Raw genomic sequence first — 19682 nt, forward strand, 5'->3', positions numbered from 1 at the left:
AGGACTACATGTATCAGATCTCAGTTTGACAGCCAAATCTGAATGTGAAAATTCTTGGATTTTGTTTGGATCTTGCTATAGTTAACAACAAAGTGCATATTCATTGTGCTTACAAAGTTTTGTTTGCAAGGATCATACTTTTTCCCCATAATTAAATAGTTACTAGGGCTGGAAATCTATCAATCAAGTGAGTGTAGGTAAAATTGAAGCTGTGCAGGTATTTCTGTTGTTCTTAAATTCTGAGTGGTGCAGGTAAAGTTTGTCTGGTGCAGGTAATTTTCAATGTAACTGCACCAGTGCAGGTAGGCAGAAAAAATTCAAGCCCTGGTTACTACCAATGTTCCTCATTATTCTTTTTCTTCTGTCATTTCACCACAAAATACCTCTCTTATCTCTGAATTTTGTCATCATTGATGTACATATACATATGTGGTGGATGCCAGTTTATCATTTCCTTCCTTTTTTGTTGCATTCCTTTCTCACTTATTTTGCCACAGTGACCGTAACATTCGCATATGGCGGCCGCAAAGCGCGCTGGACGGGCAAAACTCCGACAACACCGACACCAACGATGAGGGGCATGCCAGCATATAAACCTTCACTGCAACATGTCAATCATTACCATAGTAACCAGGTTGCCATGACAACACATTACATCACCATGGCAACCAGGTAGTCATGGTTGGGGATGTAATGTAAGTTACATAGCAATGGGGTTGCCATGGCAATATGTAAATCATTTCCATGGTGGGCATGACAGGGATGTCAGACATCACCATAGCAACCAAATTCATGCATCACCATAGTAACCAAGTCAATCAACCAATCAACAGCCTCTTGAAGTGTTTGAAAATGGCACAACAGCATTTTGCTAACTTAAAGAGTTGGTACACTGTACTACAATTTGGGCTCCACAGAGAAAGAGTTTAAGAATGTTTCTAAGAAACAGAAATGCTTATATAGGCTGCTTAGCAGTCCCTACTTCTTATTATGTGCCATTTTCTTTTCCCTTTAAGTCTTATCATCATAATGCTATTTTGCTTTCTGTACCAGGCAAACAATGGCACTCAATGATTAGACATGTACATGTACCTTAATCTGTTACAGATGAGATGGGTGTATGAATACTCTTACATGTACACTGTGTTCATTTCAACATTGTAAACAACATGTTTCCACTATGCTGCTGTGGAGTTCTTGTGTGATGTTAAAGAAAGCTGTATCTTATATTTGTTATTCTCTCAATCAGTACTGTTAGATTCAAGAATATGTCTTCTACTCAAGCCGTACAATGATTTCTCTTGTGTTTGCACGGTGGTCGCAGCGGTAGATGTGTCAACTTGCAATTTTTCTGTGAGCTAAGTAAGTAACAAGAATACACATGACATATTACAAAAATTCTGACATTTCATGTGAAGTAGTTATTGTTCAAGATAGCCTTAACTGTAACTGCAGGTGAAATAATGACTAGTATTTTTCTGTCTTATCACAAGTTTATGACTATTCATGATTCTTAAGCATGGCAGCACTACTGAGTACTTTACCATGGTTGTAGCTGGAATTTTATGATATTGCACCTTGTCATGGTTATACATGTTGCTGTATTAAGAACCTTTAGTCTGGCACTATCTGTATATATTTGCTTAGTAATACTCTTTCTGAATGGTCTTGTCCTGTGCTCTTGATCATTACAAACAAAATGCATACAAGAAGCTAGTCTGTGAGCTCTGTTCCTTAGTACAAGATACGTTGTTGTAACTGGAATTTTGTTTTCCATAACTGTACAGATCTGTTGCTATGTGTTTTCTGCTTTGGATAGATTTGTTAATGTATTATTGTCTGAATATGTTATCCACCCAAACATGCCTGTCCTTGGTACTGAACACCATCCACACACATAGGTAAAGATGCCTGTCCTTAATACTGAACACAATCCACACACAGGTAAACATGCCTGTCCTTAGTACTGAACACCATCCACACACAGGTAAACATGCCTGTACTTGGTACTGAACACAATCCACACACACAGGTAAATACGCCTGTCCTTAGTGCTGAACACCATCCACACACAGGTTGACATGCTGTCCCTGTACTTATGCTTGCTGTGATACCAGACTGAACATAGCAGCTAATTTGTCAAACTGACTGACGCTAGAAGAAACATGGCTGCTCATCAGTATGCAGGATATCAGTTGATGTTCTATTGTGTAATATAAGCAGACTTGTGCAATTAGAAAGTACTTTGACAGAAAATATTACAGCAAGTAAATAATGGAAAATATTCTAATTAATTTATGATTCTTTTGAGCAGTTCTCAAAACCACGCCTACCATTTTAATGCAATCTTCATTCAGTAAATTTCAGGGTAAAGAAGAACTTTTCAGTGAGTTATAAGTCAACCCATAATGCCCATAATGCATTAGTGTCAAAACCTTTTCAAGATGGCTGCCTTTCATAGTACTACACCTTCACAATTTCTGTTATAAGTAGTAAGCATAATTTTTTGTGCATGTACAAAAACAAAGAGTTCACCTATAAGACATTGTTCTTTTTGTCCAGTGCAGCAGCATAATTGTATTGTACTGAAACCAAGCAAGAATGTTTATGTATAAAGATATTGTCAGATGAAACGTCTTATTGTTTATTTATGAAAATTATACCACAGCTAGTGTGTTTGAAAAAAATCTTATGGGGGAAGAAATTATAGCTTTTTGGTGACATAATTGTGTGTGTTGCATACTGGTGGTCTATGTACGTATTTGGGTTAAAATGTACATGTAATGTTAAATTTCCATACCTAATTGCAATTTCATAGCACTTATTGTACCTATAGCTATTTGTGACTTGCCAGCAATTACATGTATTGAGGTAATGGAAAAAAGTACATTATTTTACTGACTTGATGGAATAATACATGACTAGTTGTGTATTGCATATCAAATGATCATATCCCCATACCATAAAGTATGTGCCAGTAATGTAACAAATTTAAATGGTGGCCATATCCACGTGTTCGACCATAAATCACTTTCTTCTGTATATTGTTGTGATCAGTATGTATGAAATTTCTGTTGCAAGATTAAAGTGCATCGAAAACTTTTCTGTGTGTGAAGATGTGTCCAATTTCTTAGGCCACACCAATTTAATTTCTTGGTTAACGGATTATTCTAGAAAAATAATGGAGCGGGCTGGCGAAAAAAAAATAAAAATAAAAACCGGCCTGGGCATCCTATTATGGCCCAGAATGGTACGATAGGAGCCATGAAGTCAACACACCAGACTGGTTAAAAATTTAAACAATGAATTTTGAACTTTTAATGATACTACTGTTTTCAACTGTTCAGGGCAAAATATGAGCATTTTGCAGTTGATTCTGAATTTTTATTTTTATTTGCAAATCAGAAAAAAATGAAGCGGCGAATCCGTTAACCAGGAAATTAAATTGGTGTGGCCTTCACTTGTTTATGTTTATTTATTGCTTAGTTGGTATCAGTCAGACATATTCAAGTTCCTACCCCTATATTAGATAGATATCTTTAGAGCCACCTGGTCAATTTGACCATTTTTGGTGGTTTTATCCATTGACACAAGTGTTAATAATCCTGCTACTAGTGTCCACCTGTACAAATAGTTAAGATTTTATCGGTCCTGAGTGGCCTTCTTGAGTAGTTGTCACTGTAATAAAATAGCTCTCATAAAAACACCAAACAAAAGCATGCATTATACTACAAGTAAGTGTCCAGAGCTTCAAGCATTTGGCTCATACCAAGTCAGATAGGGCCTGTCCTTGGTGCTGAACACCATCCACACACATGTATGGCCTAGCCTGATGAGCTGAGAAACTCCTAAAGGTAATTTGAGGTCAACACACGTTTGGTCCAGACTAAGGATAAATCCAGAACTGGTGTAACATTGAAAGGTGGAAAATATAATTCATTTTTATGCTCACCTAGCCAGGGCCACACGGAAATGATAAAGCTAGGTAAGCTAATCTCCCAGCAGATCCTAGGGTGGCAAAAAGACAGTATCAAATTGGCCAGGTAGTACCCATTGGCCAGAGAAGGTGGCGTTTTAGACCCTCTCTTGCCAATGGATACTGCCTGGCCAATATGATACTGTCTTTTTGCCACCCTAGGATCTGCTTGGAGATTAAGGTAAGGTACAAAAATGTATAACAGGTGGACCAAGTTTTTTATATGTTACTTTTGACATAAGTTCCGAATGGTGTGGGTTAACTACAGTAGCTAATGTATGTGTTCTCTTTCCGACAATGAACTACATTTTGTTTCTGGTGCTCCGCCAATGATTAAATTAATTTAGTATTTTTTTTACCCCTCCACCCCACCCCCTGTAAAAGTCATGTTTGGTATAGTCCAGATGCCGCAGCTCATGTTGCCGTGTAAGAGTTAATTTTTTCTTGGCAACTTTTCTTGGCGATTTTTGCTTGTTTTTGCCCGTTAAAAGTATCTAAAACGTATGTATACATGCAGTAAATAGCAGGGATGTTGCCACGGTGGTTTTGTGACGTTCTGTTGGATATTTGAGGGAGAAAATGCGTATTTCCTCAGCCAAAAATTTGGAGAAGAACATGGCACAGATTCAAGATGGAGGGACGGCGTGGTCTGGGGAAGAGGACCAAGGACCCCGAATCAGACTTCAGTTATAGGTAAGACAACAAACTACAGTAACAATATATCTCTGCAAAATAATTTCTACCAATTCCATGACAACAAGTTACGTTATATTCCGTGTAAATTGGTGTTATTTTTATGCTCGTCTTTAGTTTTTTTTGTGCATGTCGTTTTGAACTTCACCCTTTCTTTCTGAACCGTTTTCTTGGATATATTGGCGTTTTTGAAGTCATACTTTTTCCTTGTTTTCCTTGTAATGAAGAATAAAATGGAGGTAAAAATATTAGCATTAAATAGACGAGCTTTGTATTCTATATTTTGTTCTTTCCTCGTGGTATTGGTAATTCGTACACGTGGGCCAATTATGTAGTTTACTGCACGTGGACATACACATTTTCCCGCCAAAAACTCGCGCAAACAAGTATGACGCAATCCCATCCAAAATATTTTTATAGCTTCATGCAGTTCGTTTGGTATTTTTGAAGTTTTGTTTTTGAAATGGGGAAATAAGTCAACATTTATTTAAAATTTGTACCCTGAAGTGAAAGCTTTGGGTTAAAGGAGGGGACATGATTTTTTGGTCAAGATTTTTAGGTTGATTTTAAGGTGCAGACCCTGAACATCGTTAAATATAATTTATTATAATAAGTTTGTTGATCATAAATTCATAGATAAATTATGATTGTAAGGTTGTGTGTTGTAGGTTTTTTAAAAACTTATTTCATATTATTTAGGTGACATCAATTGACTGGATACAAGTGCAAGAGACCAGGTGAGAAAAATCTGAATTCTGCATTTATCCTTACTTACAGTACCGTTCGCGTTATAGTTAACCGGGTACCCCGTTACTAACGAGTTATTTTTTCGTCAGAAAATGGTTAGAAAATCGTCAGTATTTGGTTAGATTTTCGTCAGAAAATGGTTAGAAAATCGTCAGAAATTATTTCTAACGCGTTACCGTTTGCGTTAATGTGATAGGGTCGGATTTCATGTTTGTTTTGCGCGCCGACAAGACAATAGCAATTTGCCACCTCCTGGGGCGTCCGCTAATGTGTTGCGATGTTGCCCCTTGAAAAATAACAGCACCAGAGGCAAGTGGACATGTGATTCGTAAAATAACTTTGTGGTTTATCCATGTGTCGACTGTGTGAAGCGAATTGTGCTATCTTTTAATGCTATTCTATAGTTATTTCTAGTGGAAAATTACGTTGTGTAATACAATGTATGTCAACAAAGTGTAGCAGTGGGCAGACGATGTCTTGTACATTTTGTACCAGCGGCGGCCTACCGCTCTCACAGGACGTCATGGGACGTGACGAAACAAGAAATATCTGCCGTAGAAGAAATATAAATCGGTAACTCATGCCTTAAATTCACGGCGGTTTTTGACTCAAAAGAAAAATTATTATAATTTTTGTAAGGCGCGCGGCTTACTAGTACTAGCGGCTTTAATACTCACGGTAAAATGTACCGTCACTCCCGGCGCAAGGACTCGGTTCGCCAGCTGAGGACTTTCCACAACCATGATGATATCATAGTTAATAAAGGAATATATAATAGATCTATCATGTTGAAATGATAATTGTAATACATGGTTCTATTTAATAGCGGTAGTTTTGTTTCTTATTTTGAGGGGGGAAACTGTCAAAAATCGAGGGAACGCAAACTGAGATCGGCTCACTTCCGGGTGCATAACGCCAAAATTTCTCGACGATTATATAAAAATGACCACTCATTTGCCGCCTACGGTAGCGTGTACATGGTAGTGCGATCATATCGTGCCAAAGTCAGCGTCAAACGTCAGAAAATCCCCGTAAAAATATAGTTGCAAAACACATTTCCCGCGCACTCAGGGCCGGTCGCCCTGGCCGCTGCCTCCCTGTGTGCAGCATGCTCATTATAATATGCAAGTAGCTACGCTCTGATTGGTTCACCTTAGATGACCTGCGCTGTGATTGGCTAGAACGAAGCCCGTTGCATGCTGGGGCGCCCTTCCCCGCGCGAAATGATCTCGAGAGAGCCACATTTACGCTGGTTTCTACCTTATTTCTACGACTAATTAGCAACATCCTAGTGACGAAATGCGTACTCAAAAGAATTTTCGGGAAAAAAAATATATGTACATGTGGATTTGTGGTGCCTTTGGCGTAATTTTGTTGGTCACATACAACGTAATGTAACACGGAAGTGCATGGAGTCGGAGTGGCAGCACGGCTTTCCGTCGAGTCCCACTCTAAACAAAACTCCAAGGACATAACAAAACTCCCCAAAACTGGTCAATAATTAGCCATAAAAATGTTGGTGGGCACGTGTAAATATGCTGCCTTTTTTCGAGTGTCATAGGAATTTTCCACGATGTTTTTGCACATCCCTAACGTTACCTCACGCCCGCCGCCTATTATGTACGGCGGACCGGGGCATTTATAACTTCAGATCATCTACTGTAGGTTTGCTTATTCGGTGGTAAAATAAGTTAACAGAGAAAAACAGCAAAACAAAGTTGACAAACTATAGAAACGCTTGCCTGGGCAACAGTGACAAAAGAAAATGTCTATCAAATTGAATTGCGCCGGTGATCGTAAAACGTTTTAAACGTTACAATATAGTAAAATGCAGGCTAGATCAACGTTCCTTCCGCTGTTCCAGCGGTGTGTATCGGTAATTTCCCGCCCCGCATGAGGTAAATTAGTACTCCTCCCATTATTCTGTGATGTTACCGCGGCCTGCATATGAATGCAGAAGTCTAACGGAAAAGTAACGGAAAAGTAACGGAAAACTTACGCAAAAGTTACGGAAAACTTACGGAAAAGTAACGGAAAAGTAACGGAAAAAAAACGCGTTAGTAACGGCCGTTAGGGTAACTATAACGCGAACGGTACTGTAAGTCATTTCAGACAAGTGTGTATAATAACTATATTGTCCATATAATTAGGTGCCTGATGACTGATTTAGCCATGATGAAGCCTGTCTAAACCTGACGTTGAGCAAGACCAGATAATTTGAAGACCCAAGAGGAAAATATCAGGTGGGAAAAACCTGAATTGTTCCTTATTGGCCATGTATACTTTGTGTTATTTGAGACAAGTGTGTAACTTGTAATGTTGCTTAGTTAGGTGGCTGCTGACTGATGGAGTAGTGAGGAATTCAGTCTGAACTTGACAACATTGGATTGAACCAGACCAGACCAGTTTAAGACCCAAGAAGAATATCAGGTAAGAGAAACCCGAATTGAGCATTTTCTCTACAAACTACTTTATGTTATTTATGACAATTGTGTAACTACATTTTCTGTGTAGTTAGGTGGCTGCTGGCTGATGCAGTAGTGATGACTGCTGTCTGAACCTGACAAGACTGGATTGGACAAGACCAGATGATTTGAAGACCCAAGAGGAATATCAGGTAAGGAAAATCTGAATTGTGCATTTTACTCACTAGCTACTTGGTATTATTTAAGACAACTGTGTAACTATATTTTCTGTGTAGTTAGGTGGCTTCTGACTAAACTTGACTACTGGATTGAACCAGACCAGGTGACCTGAGGACCCAAGAGTCAGGTGAGGAAAACCTGAATTGTGCATTTTACTCACCAGCTACTTGGTGATATTTGAGACAAGTGTGTAACTATATTGTCTGTCTAAGTTAGGTGGCTGCTGACTGATCCAGTAGTGGTGAAGACTGCTGTCTGAACAAACCTGATGACATTGGATTGAACCAGTCCAGACCAGATGATTTGAAGACCCAATGGAAATTTCAGGTAAGAAAAATATGAATTCTGCATTTTACATTTGTACCTACCATTTACATGGTGTTATTTGAGACCAGTGTGTAACTTCTGTTGTCTGTATAGTTAGGTGGTTTCTGACTGATGCAGTAGTGACCTGTCTGGATTGGACCAGACCAGACCAGACTAGACGATTTGAAGACCCAAGAGCAAGATTCATATTAGGTGAGACAATATGCGTTTAAATTACCAGATTCATAATCACTTCTTAGTACCTCTCGGCAGCTTTCTTTCTCGTAGGCTTTGCACTTTTTTGATCAAGTCTTTTATTATCTTCACCTGGTCACTTGTTGCCAGAATTCTTGCCTTGTACCAATTGTCTTCTCTTGTTGTCCGGTGTGTCCTTAGGGTCATCAGTCCTGACGTTCCTGTCCTGTCTCTGAGAAACCAGTGATGATGGGCGACTTCTGTCCAAACCAGACCAGAGCTTAGCGAACTGGTTGACTTTTGAAGACATACAGTGAAGAGTTTGCACAGGTGAGACAACTTAGCAGTTTTCTAGAGCCTTACTCTTCCAAAATCTATTCAATTAATGGGATAGTTGAATTGCATGGTCTTATAATTTAGCTATGGTTATTCAGTGTTGCCTGGGGATGTTTTTCCATCACACTAACTATCCTTTCATATTGTTAGGTGTGTCCTGAGGGTCGGCTGTCCGGTCTGGGAGATGACGGCTCAGCAAACCAGTTGACTTGAAGATGCAGAAGGAAATGAAGACAGCAAAGCATTGAGAGAAGACAGCAAAGCAGTGAGAGAAGACAGTGGGCACTGTTGTGAGTATAGTTTATTTGTTCAGCAACACACACATGCCTACATTTCTCAGCCTGGGTGACATCCGATTTGTAACGGCTCCTTTGCAAATTGGATGGCAGCCAGGCTGATACATTTCTATCCTATAATCCACTCATTCAGTCACTTAGCTTGCACTGCTTTTAATAAGTTAATATGTCACACTTTTTAAATTCCTTTTCACATCTTCAAACAATTAGTCCCACGAAAGATGTTATAGTGTCTCCAGTATAACCTCCTTGGTCCCACATTGCACTTTTAGTCCTTTGAGATACAGCACGTCACACTTGGATTCTTTTTGCAGCACTTTGGACCTTTAAAGGCAACATTGAGCTACAATCATAAACTTGCATGTTGTGTGATATCTTGCATTAGTAAGGCCAATTGCTGTTGTCAATACAGTGACTTTTGTTCCTCTGTCTTGAAGATGCGGACCACGAGACTGGACTGCAGCAGGAGGAAGAACCAGACCTTTGTAGGCAGGGCTGCATGAAAGAAGATGGGGAGGTGTGAGTATGGTTTCTTTATTAACACGAGACAACACTCCACATGCACACACTTGCACTCACATTTCTCTTTTTTCATGTAACGTTTATAGTAGCCGGCGACTTAAATTTCATGTTAAGCAACACTGAAAAATTCTTCATATTGTATGGTTGAATGCCGAATTGCCCCTAAATTGTTGCTTCAGACCTTTACACTTAAATTCTCCCGCCGAAAAACTTTGTATCTTAGCCGGCCGCATTAATTCCTTAGTTATCCTCGCCGTATTGTTTGAATGCCGAATTGTCGCTTTGGACCTTTACACTTAAATTCTCCCACCGAAAATCTTCGTATTACAGCCGGCAGCATTGTTGTCGTCGCCCCCAAAATTTTCGCTTTAGACCTTTCTTTACACTTAAATTCTCTCGCCAAAAAATCTGTCTATCTTTGTATTAATTCCACTCAGTCTAATTCCTTGTTCAGTCCATTTTCCCGCCAAAAAAAAATTATCTGGCACCCTCATCTGGTTAATTAATTGGATTAAGTTTTCCCGCCAAAAAACTTAGTATATAGAGCACTCTAACCTTGAACTTGTGCCCCCCTCCCCACTCTTTCTGCCCACCTCCCACACTTCTTCCACAACTCTGAGTATGTTAGTTACACTGTTCTCAGAACTTCTTCGAACATGTAGTCACCACACTCTGCTACACAAACACTTTCTTGATCGAGTGCAGTTTTTCCACCACTTAGACTTTAGAATGGTTTCTCGCTCTCCTGGTCAGTCAATGCACTAAGTGTACTCCCCGTGGGATGTCTTTCTGGAGACATTGATGCTTCGACACATCAGTATACCAGTGCAATTGACCGACCAGGAGAGCAAGAAACCATTCTAAAGTCTAAGTGGTGGAAAAACTGCACTCGATCAAGAAAGTGTTTGTGTAGCAGAGTGTGGTGACTACATGTTCGAAGAAGTCCAGAGAACAGTGTAACTAACATACTCTGAGTTGTGGAAGAAGTGTGGGAGGTGGGCAGAAAGAGTGGGGAGGGGGGCACAAGTTCAAGGTTAGAGTGCTCCATATACTAAGTTTTTTGGCGGGAAAACTTAATCCAATTAATTAGCCAGGTGAGGGTGCCAGATAATTTTTGGTGGGAGAATGTAAGTGTGAAGAAAGGTCTAAAGCGACAATTTTGAGGGCAATTTGGCGTTCATACGATACGAAGACGATAACTAAGGAATTAATGCGGCTGGCTAAGATACAAAGTTCTTTGGCGGGAGAATTTAATAAGTGTAAAGGTCCGAAGCAACAATTTTGGGGGCAAATTTGGATTCATATAATATGAAGAGGATAACAACGTGGAATTTATGCAGCCGGCTTAGATGCGAGGTTTTTCGGTGGGAGAATTTAATAGTAAAGGTCCAAAGCGACAATTTTTAGGGCAATTTGGCATACATATGATACGAAGAGGATGACTAAGGAATTAATGCGGCCGGCTTAGATACGAAGTTTTTCAGCGGGAGAATTTAAGTGTAAAGGTCTGAAGCAACAATTTGCAGGCAATTTGGCATTCAACCATACAATATGAAGAATTTTTCAGTGTTGCTTGACATGAAATTGAAGTCGCTGGCTACTATAAATGTTACATGGCTCCTCACGAAAAAAGAGAAATGGGAGTGCAGGTGTGTGCAAGTCTGAACCCTGGGACAAGAAGTGGAAGGATAGATGCGGAAAGAGAGGAATTGTGTTTTGTCATGCAGCGATATAAGCTCAAACTTTGCTATCACTGTTTACGTACTTGTAACAATTCAAACCTCCTGCTCCAAAATCCAGGCCTACTCTCAAGCTCATCAAGTAAAGTCTGTCAGCACAAAACATCACTGTCAAACTCTACTAGATCAACATGAGACAAGCCCTGAATTTTGCAACAGGAAGTTGGCATTGCTTCAACTACATAAACAGTGATAAGAAAGTCTGACTACATGACATGAAAAGAAATCGGCCGAACAAAACTAAACCTATTATTTCTTCTGAACTGCATTTATCTACTATACATTTGTACCTTCTACTGTAATTATGTAATAAATGTACCTTTTAGTTCTACTGTCTATGACTCATTTTAAGTACAAACTATCATCATCATGGATGTATTTTTGTCCGGCTGATTTCTTAGACTCAACTCCTCTCTTTCAAGCATCACACACACAGCTTTCCTCTACAGAAAGAAAGCACAACATTGCCTTTTCAAATTTCTATAAAGCAATGGGACATATTTCTAACAATCATTATGTGACAAGTATTTTCCCTGAAAACCTTAATTTGGGATCACCTTCAATACGTACAGTTTTTGTATTGTTTAGAATAATAATAGATGATATTGATTGTGTTTTAAGTCTACTCAGCTTATACCACTGGCAAAAATATTTAATTTTGAAATGGATTGTTTCAGGGGAAAATGTAATTATACCTTTTCCTCTACTGACATTTTTTAACAAACTTAGAAATGCGCAGTTGGTTTTGCCATCAATTTTCAATTTCATTTGTTTGACATCATGTACACAACCATGTAGATCTTTCTTTACACAAATTTACATGAGACTTATTTTCATTTCAGAAAGGGCTTTAAAAAAAGTATGGACTCCAGAATTAAATTGTATAAATGGAGAGGAATTGACAAGTAAAACAATTTGATCTCAGATGCTTTTGAAAATATATCCCATTGCCATACAGAATAAAACAACAGACAATATTACAAGTGCTCTCTTCTATAGGAAAATGTACTGTGTTCTCCACCATATCTGCAACAAAAATATTAAGTCACAACCTTAAACTAGATATTAGTGTACTTTTTCAGAAATGACAACAAAAAGCTGGGAGGGCCAGTTTTAACAATTATTGATGTTTTGAACCAGAAATAATTTTGAGGATCGCAGATATGCCCTTGTTATAATCCCAGCATGTTTCACTGTCATTTTTAGGGATCTGCATGAAATGTCCCGATCACGCTTTGCGCTTAAGTACAGAACGCAGCCGCCACGTATTGCGCTTCATTCGTGCAGGCCGGATGCTTTATGCAAAATGTATAGCTTATGTTTAACAAATGTACAGGTTATGTTTAACATTAAATCAGCGCAGCCTGAACTTTGAATTGCACAAAATTCAAACGTCAATTATGCAAATTCTAATTGTCAAGTAACGCTTTGCACCATGCAAACCCCCATGTTTGAAAGAGTTCGAGAAGCAAAAGCCAACTCACAGTAAGGTCCGATGTTCTCTGGTCTTGTAGACAGGTGGCAGGTCCCACAGCAAACGCAGGAACACAGACAGGTCCTCCAGGAATTGGCCAATTACACAGGTTAGCAGACAGGTCCCACGGCACACGCACATTTGTAGGTCCTCCAGGAATTGGCCAAGTACACAGGTTAGCAGACAGGTCCCACGGCACACGCACATTTGTAGGTCCTCCAGGAATTTGACAAGGTCCACAGGATAGCTGACAGGTCCCACTGCGCATGCATTCACACTCACAGGAACATGGTCATCAGCTTTCACCTCCATAACCTAGGGTGTGAGAGAAAAACTCATTCAGAAAAATCCCACGCTGAACTTAAAAGACAGCAACTGTATTCACAGAACAAGAAGATACAGATTCAACATTTTTAAAGTACAAAAACCTGCTTTGTTTTGTAAGGGAGAAGACCATTATTTAGTGAGACAACATGTAAATCAAACAACAGCACAATCAAATTGAGGTAACATTCAAAACATCATACATTTGTAATATTGACCAAACAACAATTGAAGTTGGCATCCATCATAATTGTAAAATACCAGTTGGTACAAAAACATAATATATTAAGTCAACCAAGAAACAGTACATTTAATGCATCTGAAGCAGTGACAATACCAGAGTTCTGAAGTACATATAATACCAACAACACATAAAAATGCATTAAATTTTTAACATTGCATGATCAGCACATTCAAACACGGCTCATTTTGACAGAACATTACAGGAAAAGAAGGGATATGGCCCTCTTGAAAAAAACAGTTTGGCAATATCATGATGCATATATGTTAACAGCAATTGTTATCAAGAAGTCAAACAATTACAACAACTCATTAAGATTCATAATGACAACTTTATACATTGGCAGATCCACTCAAAATTGTCAGAACATTATAAATCAAGTCATAACAGTTTAAGAAAATAAATGCAGGTGATAAAAAGCATTTTATCCATCATGTTAAAGGCTTTTGAGACACTGAAATACAGGAGCATACCATATAAGTATATGATTATGATTCGAAATTTTCAACCTACCATCAACACTCCATCTCAAATAAAATCAAATCACTTTCCTCCTGCAGAGTGGATTAGAGTGAATTTAGACTTCTGTCAACCCACTAGTAAGAATTATTGTGAAAACACATACTTCTGAACATTGATGCAAGATATTGCTTAATTTGTGAACCCTGCAAGACAAGAGTGCCTTGATTTTGTAACTGTTGCACTTTTTTGCCTTAACTATTCAGAAAAAATGAATTTCTACACTTGAGCCACTCGTCTGCAAACAGTGTATTTGATTTCTGAGCATTGTGTACTTACCTGGTTTTGTACAGACAAGTATATTCCACTGATGTGCTACTTTAACTAGTATTTCAGCACCAAGGACATTGCCCAATTCTAACGATTAAAGGAATTCTGTAAGATCTGAATTGAATGAGAATGCACATACAATATGGGTGCTGTACAGGTATTTCTGATGTGAAAAAGTATGTTGCTGAGATTTGTGTCTTAGATCAGATTTTACCTCACAAGTCACAAGACGTAGTACAGTCATTCAGGTGAAGGCCTCTACATAATGTATAAGGAACATTGGCAAACAATGAGTTTAACTTTGCTAAAACATGGCTGAATGGCAATGAAGGTTAGACATTCTGGAAGAACATGTCAAAATACTGTAAAATTGCTGTGAACGTTTTACATGAATAAGTATAATTTCATAATCTTCATAAATATTAAATACATGTAAATGTTAATTTCAAAGAGCCAGCTTCAGACAATCAACACCACATCATAAGTAAGGCTAACCTTGGGTTTTTTGTCACACGGCATTTCAGAATTCAGCTTCCGAAGGACAGTCACTCTACAAGAGCAGCAGCAGCCAGTGCCGGAGGCAGTTTCTACACGAGGTCCTACCCAGAAAGTGCCAACTTGAAGCTCATTCTGACTGACTGGAAAGGTATGTTATGTATACAGTTTGCTATATCTTAGTCTCAGGGTTATATTGGTTAAGTTTTCAAGCAAACATTGGGATGGAAGATTGCAACATTTTTTTACTGTTATCAAAGAGGGAAACAGGGGTTCTCCGCCCTAGTTTTATTTGGTGATGTCATACTCATGGTACTGTAACAATGTATATTGTTAATATTATAAGGAAACAATGACAGTAGTAAGCATTGTATTATGGCCGGTTCTAACCCCTCCCTTGGGCGGGGCCGCTGTCACCTGTTTGAACACGTGTGAGCGCACTTGCCAGCGTCGTGTTCGAACAGGTGATCTATACGGTAACCGGTACCGTTCGAGGGAAGGGGCTCTAGAACCGGCCAGTTAGGAGTTGAATAAATCAGTTGAGTTCAAGCGTTCACTGAGAGTGGTTGTGTATTCTTACAGTACCAAAATTGAATGCTACCAGAACCAGAAACTTCAGATTGACCATGGCCTTTTTCCCCACTAGGATAAAATTGGCTTCGATCCGGATTGAAGTGAATCTATTCGGCTCAATCCGGATAATTTTTTAAGTGGGAAAAGGGCCCATGTCACCCTACATATGGCATGTTGTAACATACTACTGTATTGAAATAATTCATAGCTCTTGTCCGAGTCTCCCACAGGCTAATCAGACTAACTGGGCTTATAGCGGATACTGTCACTGCTTATTTGTCTACACATCACAGGAGTTTTGATTTGTATAATTGCATTATTTCAAGACTTGGAGAGTGAGTTAGAAACACAGTCAAATAATGTCTCATGATATTCAGAAATAGGCATATAAACCATTTGAAGTGTTACATTCTATCTTTGTTAATTCTGACTTGCAATGCATAAGCTGATAAGCATAAGATTTTATTGGAAAGAAACCGCAGTTCAGCACTTGTGCTGCAAGGATTTTGTGAATAATAAACCATTCTCTCTCTCTCATTCTTCTCTTGATTTCCCTATCTGGAAGGCCCTTCTTACAAATGTCAGCGAAACGACCTTGAGATTATTATTCAAACAGCCAGTTTCAGACAATCAACACAACCACATCACTACGACCACTGTAATTTAAAACTGTTTGTTACACTCACTATAAATCTGTGCAGCTACATTTACATGCAAGCAAGCACCAAGGGGGTGAAAAAATACTTGCTGCCTTAGAGGGCCCTTAGATAGTCAAATGGCTTAAGAACATATAGAACTGTTCCGAATTATTCTTAGGCCAGCCGCCACTCTTATTTGATTTCTCGGTTCTCTGAGATTTTGAATCTGCATCGGTATAGCCCTTCATAAGCCCTTCACCTGGTGAGCTTCGCAGGCACGTGGCGCTGCGGCAGCTGTCTATATTACACTGAATAGCTTGTTACATCTAACCCTTGAACATCTAACTGTGTGACAGGCTGAATAAAAGTTCTAAACGGGAACTATGCGGCTCCAGATGTCTTACTGAAGGACGACTGCGTGTGCAAGATGTCGGTAGCTTGAGGAATGAATCCCCTCTACTATATACCTTGAACATCTAACTCTAAACATTGTTTAAAGCTATCTAATGATAATGCCCCTAATGTACTTGGTGATAGTGAGTTCCACTCTGTGATTATAAGCTTTAGGAAAGAATGATTTTGAACACCTCAATCAATGAATTAATGTTTAACATTTTAGCAAGGGGACAGATCCAAAACAAAGTGCTGAAAGGACTGACTATATTTTTTCTCCTGGATGAACCAAGACTTACAAGTCTCTCTTTTCATGCTGATTTTCCAGGTAATTAAGCATTATTTATTCGATTGTGGCTTTACAAACTTTAAGATTCCTGTTTTGTTTCAGTGACAGGACACCATGGGAAGAAAGCTCTCACAGTGGTTTGTGCTGATTTTCCTGCTCTTCATCCTAAAGGAGCCCAACATGCCGGAAGGTGCCGGCTGCAGCTGCGCACCTGTATCAGCCTGCAGATGCCGCAACCTGGGTCTCACCAGCATCCCTCAGGACCTCCCTACATCTATCACTACCTTGGTGTTAGAACGTAACTTTTTTACAGCTGTAAATCGGTCTGAGTTGCTACGGTATAGGAATTTGACCAAGTTGGAGTTTGGCAACAATCGCATTAGCGTTGTTGATCGTTTCCCCATTTTACCCCAGCTTAGAATGCTGGACCTTTCTCGCAACCAAATAACAGCAATTCAGACTGGTACTTTTGCAAATTTACCCATGCTACAGACGTTATACCTGCCGTACAACCAGATTACAATGATTCAGCATGGTACATTTTTTAATTTAACCCAATTACAACTGTTGACACTGTTCGGCAACCAGATAAGGAAGTTTCAGGCTGGTGCACTTGCAAATCTGCCCCAGCTACAGGAGTTGGTTGTGTCGTACAACCAGATAACAATGATTCATCGTGGCATATTTGCAAATTTACCCCGGCTGGAGAAGTTGTCCCTGCTGCAAAACCAAATAAAAATGATTCCGAATGGTACATTTGTAAATATGTCCAGGCTACAGGAGTTGTATCTGTCCTCAAACCAGATAACAATGATTCAACCAGGTGCGTTTGAAAATCTACCTCGGCTACGATGGTTACACCTGTACCACAACCAGATAGCAACGATTGAACGTGGTACGTTTGAAATTCTACCCGGGCTACAGAAATTGTCTCTGTCTCACAACCAGATAACTAACATTCCATCTGGTGCATTTGCAAATCTATCGCAGCTTCAACATTTGTACCTGTCTCACAACCAGATACTTAGCATCCATTCTGATGCACTTGCAAATCTGCCCCGACTCCAAAAGTTACACCTTCAGTCAAACAACTTGTCTTCAATTCCACGTTCAGTTGTTGACTTCTTGAAAAATATTCATGACTTAAGTCTTGACAATAACCCCTGGAAATGTAACTGTAGGATGGCTCCCATCAGGCTAAATATTACTCAATTTCATTCATTCAAAGACCAGATTATCTGTGCCCAACCTGCCAAGTTCAAGGGACAAAAGCTTATAAATGTCAACCTTGAAGAAATGTGTGAAAAGCCAACTTTAACTGTTGGTATCCAAACCTCATGCAAATCTGTAGTGTCAGCATCTTTAATTGATAACACCTGTTACGAAGGCACTCGCTATCACTGGTACTTCAAACGCAATACACAACAGCAACACTAACTTCATCCCTTGCAATCACTTCAGATAAACCACTTGACTGTTGGAAGTGACTTGTCAAATTCCAATGTTAGATTATAACAATCCATAGTGTGTAGTAACTGTTAAATGTTATCCTAAGGCCACACCTATTTAATTTGCTGTTTCTTGGATTTTTTTCAGAAAAAATATGGTGCGACAGGGTGAAATAAAATTAAAAAAAAGGCCAAGGCACCCCATGGTAGTCAGAAATGTTACAATATGAGCCATGAAGTGAACAATTACCAGGATGGTTTCTAATTACAATAGATTTTGAACTTTTTATGAAACAAAATTGCACTGTTACATTCAAAAACTTTAACAACTAGGAAGAAAAGGACTTTCTTCAACCATTGGGGCCAAAATATGCATGTTTTTCATTGAGCATTATGCAGTTGATTTAGAACAATTTTTTTTTGCAAATCAGAAAATAATGGACAGGGCAAATCTGAGAAACAACAAATTGAATTGGTGTGGCCTCACTGACCATTTCCCAACCAAGAGCAAGGAGTGTGTGTTTTGTCATTCTGTGAAACTTAAGTTAAATTTAAGTTTGAAAATCTAGTGTAGCAGCACGAAGTACTGCAGAAACTTTCAATGAAAACGTTATATATAATTATCACATTTTCAAACAATACATAGTCATCATCACTGCCAATTAAGAAATTTGTCAAAGTAAAAGTTAGCATCACACCAGTAATGCCAATACCAGCAATAGTTTTCCTTATTTTTGTAATTGTGATACGGTTACTAGTCATGAATCTGTAATAGTTTTTATTATCAATGATGATGGTTGTTTATGAATTGTTGTATTTCAATGCTGTAGTATTTCAATGTTGTTGTATATCTTGGAATCCAGAAGAGTAGTAGCATATACATTGTAAATGTCCCCCCACTAAATGGCTAATATCTGAATAAAATACTGTCTTTCACATCATTTCTACTTTCAGTTTGCTATACATGTATTAGCTCATCTACGTGTAAGGTTGCTGAGATATGATAGGTCTTCAGAAGCAAAACTGAAACTTTAAAATGAAACCGCAAGGCACGGGATCCTCACATCTGCTTGGTTTTGAAGATTGACCATGTGCTACGGTAATATTCGAGAAATATCACTCATTTTTACCATAATATAACCCTTCTTTTTGATATATTGGCCTTTGAAACACAAACAAAAGCGTTGAAAAAATATAATGTGTATAACTGTAAAATTAAACCGGAACGCATGAGATGTAAATGAATAAGTGGGATCCCTACATCTGCTTGGTTTTGAGGATTGACCATGTGCTAATGTTTGAGAAATATCGCTCATTTTTATCATAACATAACCCTTCTTTTTGATATATTGGCCTTTGAAACACCCACAAAAGCGCTGAAAACAATATACTGTCTATAACTTTGAAATTAAACCGGAAGGCATGGAATGTAAAAGAATAAGCCGGATCCTCACATCTGCTTGGTTTTGAGGATTGGCCATGTGCTAATGTTTGAGAAACATCGCTCATTTTTACCATAATGTAACTCTTCTTTCGGATATATTGGCCTTTGAAACACCCACA

At 38.8% G+C, this 19682-nt stretch overlaps 1 protein-coding gene across 1 annotated transcript in view; it reads left to right on the forward strand.

Annotated features, from left to right (window-relative positions):
* LOC109476380 (kinesin-like protein KIF21A) overlaps window positions 1-682 on the forward strand; it is a 49235-nt gene extending 48553 nt beyond the window's left edge. Inside the window, 1 exon segment of the mRNA XM_019777314.1 lies at window positions 498-682. Within this exon segment, the coding sequence (XP_019632873.1) occupies window positions 498-594 (97 nt within the window). The 3' untranslated portion in view covers window positions 595-682.
* The last annotated feature ends 19000 nt before the right edge of the window (window positions 683-19682 follow it).

The sequence above is a fragment of the Branchiostoma belcheri genome, unplaced genomic scaffold, assembly GCF_001625305.1.
Source record: "Branchiostoma belcheri isolate BF01 breed outbred unplaced genomic scaffold, Haploidv18h27 scaffold37, whole genome shotgun sequence".
NCBI lineage: Eukaryota > Metazoa > Chordata > Leptocardii > Amphioxiformes > Branchiostomatidae > Branchiostoma > Branchiostoma belcheri.